At 37.7% G+C, this 11,569-nt stretch overlaps 1 protein-coding gene across 1 annotated transcript; it reads right to left on the bottom strand.

Annotated features, from left to right (window-relative positions):
* Positions 1-8,954: 8,954 nt before the first annotated feature.
* LOC139733860 (allatostatin-A receptor-like) lies at positions 8,955-10,250 on the bottom strand. The gene has a single exon (XM_071644661.1). It carries the CDS (start codon positions 10,248-10,250, stop codon positions 8,955-8,957), a length of 1,296 nt encoding a protein of 431 aa, XP_071500762.1.
* Between the last annotated feature and the right edge of the window lie 1,319 nt (positions 10,251-11,569).

The following is an 11,569-nucleotide window of genomic DNA, read 5'->3' as shown; positions in this document are numbered from 1 at the left end:
TAACATTGCAATTATGGTATTCTAAATTGATTAAACTTCCCTCAGTGAAGAGAGTGAATGAAATTCGATATAGGCATACGAACCGACAGAAACGTGACTGTATGAATTTAATCTAATTTGTACGATGAATTTTTTTTTTTTGGGGGGGGGAGGGAGGAATTCAAGTGTTTAATTTGAAATGATATTAAAATTTTTATTTCGATACAAAATTATATTAGCTCCAATGATGGTTAGGCATCGTTGCATCCACTTTCAACTGACTTTACCGGTTTCCCCTCTGTCCGCTCACTGAATAATGGTGCCCTATTTTTCCCTTTCTTTGCAGAAAACAACTCTCTTATCGCAGAGCGGAATTCTGGATAACGAACAGTGTAGATAATCGGGTTTGCGCAGGAGTTTAAGAAGGAAAGGACGACTAACCCGTTGTCTAATGGGCTATACAAGTACGAGTCGGGGAGCAATCCTAGGTTGTAAAAGAAGTATGAACACTGCGATGGAGCCCAACACACGATGAAGACGAGAACCACGATGAACAGCATCTGTAAGACGCGTTTCCTGGCTGTTAAATGTCTAGCTGATGGGTTCGATGCAAACTCTTGATTGCCTTCTTTCATACGGAACAACATAGACTGGCGGTGCAGGGCGTGGGCAGTCATTGCCTGCATGGTGAGTGATAACAATGCCGGTATGACAAACACCACTGGAAATAAAATTATTCCAGTGAGCATTTGGACAGATTTTGAAGAGAATACCGAAGTGCAATGACTTGTGAGGTTATCAACTTTTGCGACTTCAAATTCCAAAGAAGTGATCAGGAACCCGACGATCCAATTCGCTACGATTACGAAGACGACCCTCTTCCGAGTTACCAAATACTTGAAATGGAAAGGATAAGCCACCGCGATGTACCTTTCTACAGCTATAGCTGTTAGGGTGAATATGGACGCATTGAATGACACCCACCGGAGCATAGTGGTGTACACAACTTTACAGTACAATTGCCCAAGAAATGACGAAGGAACCGTAAGTGGCACCGGATGTGGTATCATGAAAACGGATGCAAGAAGATCCGCCGCAGCTAGTGCACAAATCAAAATATCTGTGGACCGACTGAGCTCTCTTCGGGTGAAAAGGACGATGATCACCAGGGAATTGCCCACAATACCCAGCATGGCGATAATCATCTGAAGTATCAACCACCATGACCACACAGTGTGTTGCCAGGACCAACTGGAAAACGTGCGGACAGTAAAGTAATCAGATCCAAAGCCGTCAGCGGGAGGCGACACAGAGTCCAGAAATACTGTTTTTAGAGATGCAACTGATTTTACTTCGGAGGGCGTGGTCCAGCCGCCACGGCTGCTCCCGAGGTCGTCTTCAGGTGTCTGCGTTGTTGCTTCTTTGTCAAACACAGTCACACCATGTGGTTCGATGTGGATTGTTTTCAACAACATGCCATCCGCTTTGCTATCGGTTGCAGGTGAGGTGTTGAAATTAATCGGACTGCCTTCCCCTCTTTCCAAGCATAAAAGCAGCATTATCAGTCGAATGCTTCTAAATGTCGCAAAGGTAGACAATGCCATAGTTTCTGTCTATCCTGAAAAAAGAAACAAACATTAAAATTTTCAAATACATGATATTCTTGGGGTAAAACTTTTAAAGAAACATCTTTACTGATTTGTTCTCGTGATGAAATTTACCTAAACCGGGAGGGCTCTCCTTCTGACAAGGGAATGTGAAATATTTCTCGGACAGAATGATCTTATAATAAAGCGTCCAACTTGTTGAGGCTCAAACTATCAAAAATTCATTTGAAAAGACGATGAAATGATTTGAATTGATATACGTGCATGTTGACTACACAGGCACGAAAAGGTGACGATTTCGCCATATAAAAAGTCAGACAGCGGAAGATTTCTAAATATCGACTTCACGGAAGGTGTCCATTCGACAAAATTCCAATAGCAATATTTTGGGTTGTCGTTGTTGTTGTTTTTTTATACCAAGAGGCAGGTAATACGTACCAATATCTAAGATCATTCTTAAATCATCGTTACACTGGAGGCATGGCTAAGTTATATATACATGTATACGTACACTTTGCAGAAAAGAAGAAAAATGATACTCACTTAAAAACATTTGTGAACTTCACTTGTGTTCAACTTCTTCACTGCTGTTGAAAAGCGATCTATCGTGCGAGTGAAAAAAAAGGTCCTTTCCGCACTTGATTTCGCAGAAATATTCCTGCAACAGTGAAGCTAAAGCTGCCTAACTCCCAGATTATCAATGGGAAATGTCAAATGGCTCATGGTCAACCTGCGCATGCGTCAAAAAGTAGCCAATGATGTGATTTATTGCAAAGTTGTGGTATAAGAGAGAGAGAGAGAAGGAATGAAAGCTGAAACGCAATCCAGTACTTTTCATCAATAGTGTCACGTTTATCAATGCTCTGTATTATTATAATTTTGTGGGTTATATTCATAAAGACACTTCATCCATATATCTGTCTCTTTCAGGTTTGAATAGAGAAGTTTATACATGTACTCATATGGCTAGATATGTATTGACATGTCTTCCAACATAAGCAGTAACCTATAAAAAGTAGAGAAAATTGAAGAACTTTCGTTAAGCGTTGATTATAATTTCATTACATTATCAAATACATGCTGTTGTTGAGCAAAAGGTAATATCCCCTGGCTATGCAAAATAACAACAAAACAAATATCACTGAAAGTTCATAATACGAGTAAATATTTTGTGCAATTTCACATACAGAATAGTTCAGTAGGTAAATGAATAAATATGATTTGGTCAGAAGTATTTTAGTGTCTTTCAGACGTTTTTGATGATAGCGGAGTAAGAATGTTGATCCCCCCCCCCCCCTCCTTTTTCCCCTTTTTTGATGATGATGGTGACTTGATAGTTCGAGGTGGTGTGCATGCATGAGTGTGGAAAAGAATGATGGAAAAGCACTAGACAGCCAATTGTTGATCTAGTAACCGGTCCGTGTTTCTTAATTGTGTGATGTGAGGGATTTTATTTTTCTGCTTGCCCATACACACGATAATTAATGGGATAACATTTTCCTTCATTCATAATTATGCGCAATTCCTTTCTTTTATTTTTGACTGGAGATAAGGTACAAAAAAAAAAATATTTCTTTCTATGTAGATATATTATCCATTTGTCTATCAAAAAGTTGATGCTTAGTCACAAAGTCAATGTTTTACCGTCGTTTCTCCATCTATCCTATGTGTCTATCTATTTATCTATCTATCTATCTATCTGTTTATCTATCTGTAATTGAATTTTGGTCCGATAATAAGAGTCTAAAGTATCCATCATCGCTTTGAAGGTCTCTCTGTCTTCACTTTTCTCAGGTACTTGATTTTTATTCCATGAGGCTCAATAGCGCATGCTTATTCTTTGTGGCACAAAGATTTTTTTTTCATAACAGTAGAGAAGAATGGTTTTGAGGGACAAGATTTCAGTGCAAGAGGAGGAAAGTAGGTATATGAGTAACATCAAATCCCTTTGATTGTGATTTCTAAAAAATATTGAAACCATTAATTGGCGCTTGAAGGGAGAGAGCAAAACCACATCCTAATAGAGTGAAAATAGGAAGACAAGTTATCGATTGTAGATGAAACCACAATAATGAAATCTTTAAATCGAGGGAAAGACGACGTATTGGGCGGTGAGTCACCCTTCCCTGTACGACAGAAGCTTTTTTTTTTTGTCGATTTAGTTTTGCTTTCTTCTACGAGATCACAGGAGCGATTTTGGCTCATAATCATTCATGTTTCTTGGAACAAGGTTGGGAATTTGCAGTCATCTTTTCTGAAGAGAACATCCATTGCATATTAACCTGATGTATTAAAGAATATCGGCTTAGGTATTTTGTTTTGTTTTGTCGATTTTGTTTTCTTTTGTTTCAATTCGAAATAACGTAATTTTACTTCACTTTCTTTTCTGATTTAGTTTCTTAATTGATTTATTTTTTCCTTTTTCTACGAGATTACAGGATGCAATTAAAACTTATAGTTATTACTTTTTGTATTAGCAATGGCTGGGAATTTTCAATCATCTGTTGTGAAGAGAAAACCAATTGCCTATCGACAAGGAGACATTCTGCCGTTGTAAATCTTAAACTATTGAAGACTTATTTTCATCGGCTTTATTGTTGTGTTTTGTCGTGTGTTTTTTTAAATTCCTATCAAGGGTGTTAATTCACTATAATGTAATTAAACTGCACTTCCATGATCAAAAACGAACACAAATTACACGCGCACGCGCACACACATACACACACACACACACACACACACACACACACATATTTATAATGCGAATAATACATGCACATGTACATGTGACCCTGCATCACAAAATGACCAAAATCCAAAATCCAGACATGGATTTTTCGTTACGGATTGATCGACGCCTTAGAATTATGTATAACTTTACAAATGGACTTTCTTACTCTACCTTTATACTGGAGAGAAAGAAGAAACTCACCCTGAAAAGGTGAAGAAAATGGCTTTGAAGTTTACCGTCTATTCAAGTGCTGTGTTGTGGGTCTATAGGAGGGCGGTGATTTGGCTCAGTTGGTAGAGGACCCGGGTTCAATTCCACCGCCCATATTGGGCAATGTAAATTATCTTGTCCCCTCTAGTATAAGAAACAAACACTTTTTCCTTCGGATAGGACATAAAATAGAGTTCCCGTGCATGAGAAAGTCACAACTTCTACGCGTAACGCTCACTCAGTCATTTATCGTGTAGAGCAGGATGCATGACCCGTGGAAGTGTTCCTGCCTCACGTCCAGCTGGACCCTATGTAATGGGAGACCAGCTAGTGCGGAATACTTCTGAATATGGGCTATCCATCCGTCTTATCAAATGGAGAAATGAGACAAAACGAGCACGTTCTTGTCGAAACTATTAGTGCGATGATGCTACTATTATGAAAGTAGTTATTAGTCATGAATAGAACTTCGTTTCATTTCATTTCATTTCATTTCATTCATTTATTGTCCATAAGTGGAAACTCTTCATGAATCAATTGGCACAAATAACTACAAATAAATAGAGCACACATTTCAAAATGAAACAGAGAAGATAATATAACAACACACGTGTCATTAATTCATATGTAAATAACACAGAGCAGTCAATAACAAAAGAAACTACCATCCACGACATCAAAAATTGCACCTGTTTCTTCTGAATTAAATTCATATGCATAGGCCTGGTTTTATAATAAGTATGGAGCAATGTATCCAACACTACAATGTATTTGCCGTATACCTGTATACCATTGTATCTTGTGTATTTATGTTTACAAAAATATGCAAATCTGCATGGTATGAATATTTTAGTGGGATCTTTGTATTATGTATTTGTATATACCTTAGAAAAGGAATTCCTGTTGTTGCTCGTGATCACATGTACGTTTTCTTTGAAATTGTCGCAAATATGTTCTGTTAATGTATTGTATATTAATTTTCTTTGTTTATTCAATGGAAATGGAAATAAAAAATGAACTAAGTTGAACTAATATAATGTGTTTCATGCATATAGAATGTATTTCGTAATAATGTTCAATTTCAGTTCAATCTGATATTCCTTTCATTGAGGTTGCCTTGGAGATAAACATCCTGTTTTTTGGTCCTATCCACTGCTGTAGCACATGTTGGAGAGATTACGCCCTTATCTAAAATCCGTATTTGAGTCTCCATTCTCAGTAAACACTTTCTAACAGTGTGTTTTTCTTGCATTATCTCGATAGATCTTAAGCTGAAAGTCTAATTATAGCATATCTGCTCTTACCTAAGAATCCATGTCATGTGACTTCTTGTCGTCTTGCGATGACGGGCCACATTTATGACTTTCATATACCAACTTTTTAAGCAGTTGTTATCTATTCAAACGTTATTAGCCTTGAACAGTGTTGAAAGTGAATTGTGTGTAAAGGGCTATAAGACAATAATACGGGACCTCTAAGACATATTTTACTATATTAACTTTAGAAAAAAAAAAACGTGTTCTTTAGAAACGTTAACAAACCCACAATTTTCCATTCGTTTTTAATAGTTTTTTTTTCTTTTTTATTTATTTTTTATTCTAGATAATGCAGAAGAGTTGCTCTATCAAAAATATAAAGATAGAGAAAACTTAAAGATGCTTAACAATTTTACCAGGTCTTCGTGTATATCTAAAAAAAAAAGAAAAAAAGCTAATGAATTGTCTGCAGATCTTTAGAAAACCAAGTACATTCATTTCAGTAATACCAAACTGAAATACAACTGAAAGCATTGTGCTTTTTTGTGGGAGGATGTAATTACTAACAACGGAAGAAATTGTCTTCGAGGCTACAGATAGTCAGTATCTGAAGAACAACTTCACGTTACAATGTATTCAAAGGAGAATGAATCCCAAAAATACATGTTCAGTGAACAAATGGAACAATATTAGGAGAATTCATCAATGAGCGTTTGAAGAAAATAGGACAATTCGTTCAAAAGCTGTGAATTTTTAAAGGTTTTTGTGATGAGACCGTTGCATTAGAAGACTATACACACTATGGATCGTGATGTCACATATGTAATACCATATAAGGGAAATATTAAAAAAATGAACTTTTTTGACTTTTCTTGCATAATGAATAAGCACTGTAGACTTACCTCTTTCAGAGAGCAGGAGGAATAACATTAACATTGACATATGTCAATCAGAGGTCCATGGAATGTGTATTTTTCATATGAAATGATATTTGTGGAATGAAGATTCGACTTCTAGAGACCTATGGATACACTCTTGGCACCGACAGCTTTCTATCAGCTTTCGTGGTAGGTAATCACGTGGTAATGGTCTGAGGAGGGCGTGCCGATGTCGTCATTGTCTTTCCGTTTGTCAAGAACGGCAAGATTCTCGGTATGCTCAAGAACGTTTTCCTTATCTTTTAGACTTGGAAGGTGAGGGTGAAAGTGAGCGATAAAGTTAAATCTAAACAAATAAACCAATTCAATATAAGCCATTGCTAAACGTGATTTGATGATTTGAAACAAAGCTCCTTTATTCACTCTCTGTATTACGTGCATACAATCCATATATACCGACGCTGCTATTGTATTCTAATTTTTATGTTATAACTGCTTTCACAGAAGTAACCGTTAAATACCATTGTAAACATCGATTGCAGTATCTTTAAAATTCTCGTAGTATAGGCATTGAACATGTTATACTACCTGTAGGCACTACCACACACACACGGACTCACACACTTCATCATATGATATTTCTTTTTTTTTGCATGCACACACAAACACGCAATCAAACAATACATTTAAGTTCATCGTCCTTAAGACTGACGTATAAACACAGTATTCCCTTGTATGTGCAATATCACAATTTTCATCATCAGAGACTTGAGTAATAAACGCAAAGACTCTAGGAGCCTTTTTCTCTGGGGAATATCCCCGTTTGCTTTAACGTGTAAAAAAAAATGGCTGTAGTATTGCAGATACTTTTTCTTTACCTTCATCAACCACTTTGTCACGACATAGCATGTTAAAAGTCAGGAGCTTTACCCTTTTCTTCAGTCAACGAAATGGCAGTCCATCGGGGTAAGTTCCAAAGCTCGTGGACGAAGGCAAGCCGTGATTAATTTTCTTAATGTGCTAATTAATATCCGCTAAAAATCTGCATGGAAAACCTCTCAATAGATGCAGAGATCTGCATCTCAAGCACTGTGTACGTGACTAAGTAATTACATAGTAATAGAACTGTGCAGTATCTATTCGTTATCATTCCGACAAAATAGTGTAACGAAAGATTTGTACTAAGAAGAAGGCGACTTCTGAGTTGTAGAACCTAACGTTTCTCCAGTAAAGAAGTTTACCACATTATAAAGTCTCTTGTCTCTTGTGTCTATCAAAACGTTTGACATCGCCATTCGGTGCACTGATAAATTGACAAGGCAGGTCTGCATTTAATAAAAACTCCACGTAAGAAACTACTGCGATGGAACGATCAAATTAAGTTGACATTTTGCACATTTTTTTTAAGGACACTCTATTCATTACATACTATAGATCAGTTTCTAATGAAAACGCATCATCTTTCAAAAGTTATTAGAGTCGGAAAAAATGTAAAGAGCTTTTAAGAAATGAAATAGAATTTCTATGACAAAATCTCGCAAATACACAGAAAGGAACAAATTTGTTGTATAATCATAACATAATGACAATTTCCCGTAAAATTTCTTATAAAATAAGGGAGACTTGCTCTTTTGAAAATCATAACAAAGCTGGAAATTGACTGCGTTGGTCAATTTCGCATCTTAAGAAGTCCACATGTAAAATCGGATTTCTTTTTTTAATGCACAGTTTCGTTATGAATGAAAACCAAGTAAGATTTTAACATTAAAACTGAATTCAAGTGCGCTGGCGACTAAAAGTTGACATTTCTAGAATTGCCTTATTGCGTACGTGCGATCATGCATTGTACCAGGCCTGCGGTTTACGAGAGAAAAAAAAATGACAATTTTTGTAATGACTTTTAGTCCAATTTTGGCCAGGATCGAGTAATAGGCATGTGATGAAGATGGGATAACTTTGATTTCACAAGGAGGGGACAATCACCCTTTTATACGTTGAAAAAAAGAATTATTGCTGTATTAGTTTTTGTTTGCTGTTATTAGTTCAAATTACTGCCATGTTGTTTTCATAACAATTAACATGGTATTCTATATTGACTAAATTTTCCTTTGTGATGGGAGTAAATGAAATTCGATATAGGCCTGCGAGCTGACAGAAATGTGACTGTTTGAAGTACATCGCGGTTTTAATTGTATTGATGATCTTCTTTTTTTCGGGGGGGGATTAAATGTTTATTCTACATAATACTACAACTTTATTTCTATACATAAATTATATTGCACCCCAATGACGACTAGGCATCATTGCATCCAAATTCAACAGACTTTACCGGTTTCCCCTCTGTCCGCTCACTGAACAAGGGTGCCGTAGTTTTCCCTTTCTTTGCAGAAAACAGCTCTCTTATCGCCGCGCGGAATTCTGGGTAACGAACGGTGTAGATAATAGGGTTTGCACAGGAGTTTCCAAAGGAGAGAACAACTAGACTGTTGTTTAATGGGCTATACAAGTATGAAACTGGGAGCAATCCTAGGTTAAAGACGAAGTAGGCACACTGTGATGGTGCCCAGCACACAATGAAGACGAGCACCACGATGAAGAGCATCTGTAAGACGCGTTTTCTGGCTGCTAAATGCCTAGCCGACGGGTTCGATCCACCCTCCTGATTGCCCTCTTTACGGAACACCCGGGATTGGCGGTGCAGGGCGTGGGCCGTCATTGCCTGCATGGTAAGTGACAACAAGGTGGGTATAACGAAGAGCATTAAGAACAAAATAGTTCCGATGAGCATTTGGACTTCTGCAGAAGGGAACACCGTAGCGCAGTATTTCGTAGAGCCATCAATTCTTACGACTTTGAATAAAAAAGACGTGACTACAAATCCAAGGATCCAACTCGCTACGATTACGACGACGACCCTCCTCCGAGTTACCAAATGCTTGAAATGGAAAGGATAGGCCACCGCAATGTACCTTTCCACAGCGATGGCTGTTAGGGTAAATATGGACGCATCGAACGATACCCATCGGAACATTGAGGTGTACACAACTTTACAATACAACTGTCCAAGAACTGACGAAGGAACCGTAAGTGGCACTGGATGTGGTAACATGAAGACGGATGCTAGAAGGTCCGCTGCAGCTAGTGCACCAATCAGGGTATCTGTGGAACGACTGAGCTGTCTTCGGGTGAAAAGGACGATGATCACCAGGGAATTGCCCACAATACCCAGCATGGCGGTGAACATCTGAATGATCAACCACCAGGACCATACTACTGCCTGCCAATCCCACCCAGACGACATCTTGACTTTACGAATGATGTTAGACCGAAATTCATCACTGGAATTCGCCGCAGAATCCTGAAATCTTAAAGATGACAAATGTGCTCCAGAGGTCGCGGTCCAGAGATCTCTCTTCCCAAAGTTTTCTCCAGGGTTCTTTGTTGTAGCTTCTGTTCCAAACGCTGTAACATCATATAGCTCGGTTTGGATGGTTTTCAACAGCATGCTTTCTGTTCCTTTATCGGTCGCAGGCGAGGCGGGGAATGAAGAAGGACTGCTTCCGCCTCTTCCCAAGTAAGAAAACAGCATTACTAGTCGAATGCTTGTAAATGTAATAGAAGCGGGCATTGCCATACTCTGTTTATGTCCTGGAAAAACAGACAAATTTTATAATTTTGATAATACTATCACTGGGGAAATAAGTTGTAAAATAAATACTTATCCATTTACGAATATATCTCACAACATATCAAGCAGGAAGATTCTCCGTCATTACAAAGGCAACTAAATCTCTCAAGATTTTCCCTTGATGGCATTATTTAAAACAAGAACTTTATTGAACAACGGTGATTCTTTACAGAAAGAAGGGTGTTTTTTTGGGGGGGGGCATATCAAAATTCAGATAAGTTAAGATTTGTTTTCATAGGTGACTTTTTTAACAAAATGATGCTGATAGATATTAGTGTTTTTAACTTTTTGCAACGCCCTATGAAAAACGGTTGGTTTCGTTCCTGTCATGCCACTCCAGACGATTTGGTCATGGAAAACTTGTTGGTATTTGCACAGAAATTCCTGACGGTAAGCGTTGAAAGCACACATGAAATTGGAGTAATAACTGAAAGTAATCCCAGATCAATTTGTTATTTTTCCTTTATATTCGACATTTGTTCCGTAAAATTACATGTACGAATACACACATAATGGGTGGGAGAAAAGAAATTGTCATACTCACTTAAACGAGACTTGTGATCAGTTCCTTTATTTGCTGTTGGCATAACACTAATCTGTGCTACACTGCTTACGCAACGTATACATCAGTTTCTTAGGTTGGTTGATTTTATACAGAAATACGTCTACACGAGTGCAGCCACAGGTATTTTAAAACTGTGAGACCATCTTGCCAGTTATGAATCTGCGCATGTGTAATAAAGATAGCCAATAAAGTATCCGGTTGAAATGACCAATCTTTCTCTCTCTCTCTCTCTCTCTCTCTCTCTCTCTCTCTCTCTTAAGGTAGTGAATAAGATAGAGTGAGTTTGAAAGATAGAAAGAATATTTTTACGTTAGGCCTAATGTGCCTTGTTTCTTCTGCGCTTTATATCTTTTTTTCTTTAGGGTTGCGAAGTCCATGAATATGTTTTTTCTCATGTTTAAAGAAAGCTGTACCTCTTTGCATGATTTTACATCATGCACAACAAACAGTAAATATAAACTACAGCAACCAAGAGCCTGATATAAAAATTGTAGCAAGTTGGTCAAATACCTGGGTAGCGTGCATAAGGAAGATTTGGTGGTCCGATGTAATGAGTCAATCTCCATTCACTGCCTGCTGGAGTTTTCATCAGATATCTGTTCATCTTGTGTTCAAATCGTCTTTCCTAACATTGTCTGTATAGTTCCATGGGTCT

The sequence above is a fragment of the Diadema antillarum genome, unplaced genomic scaffold (genome assembly GCF_040938485.1).
Source record: "Diadema antillarum isolate AM-2024a unplaced genomic scaffold, OU_Dant_1.0 seq00000501_RagTag, whole genome shotgun sequence".
In the NCBI taxonomy this organism is placed as follows: Eukaryota; Metazoa; Echinodermata; class Echinoidea; order Diadematoida; family Diadematidae; genus Diadema; species Diadema antillarum.
The sequence above is the reverse complement of the archived record's forward strand: the minus strand, read 5'-3'. Positions and strand labels throughout refer to the sequence as shown.

Excerpts from the sequence above, each read along its gene's own strand:
- LOC139733860 (XM_071644661.1), bottom strand. The coding sequence starts at position 10,250 with ATGCTGTTTTCTTACTTGGGAAGAGGCGGAAGCAGTCCTTCTTCATTC.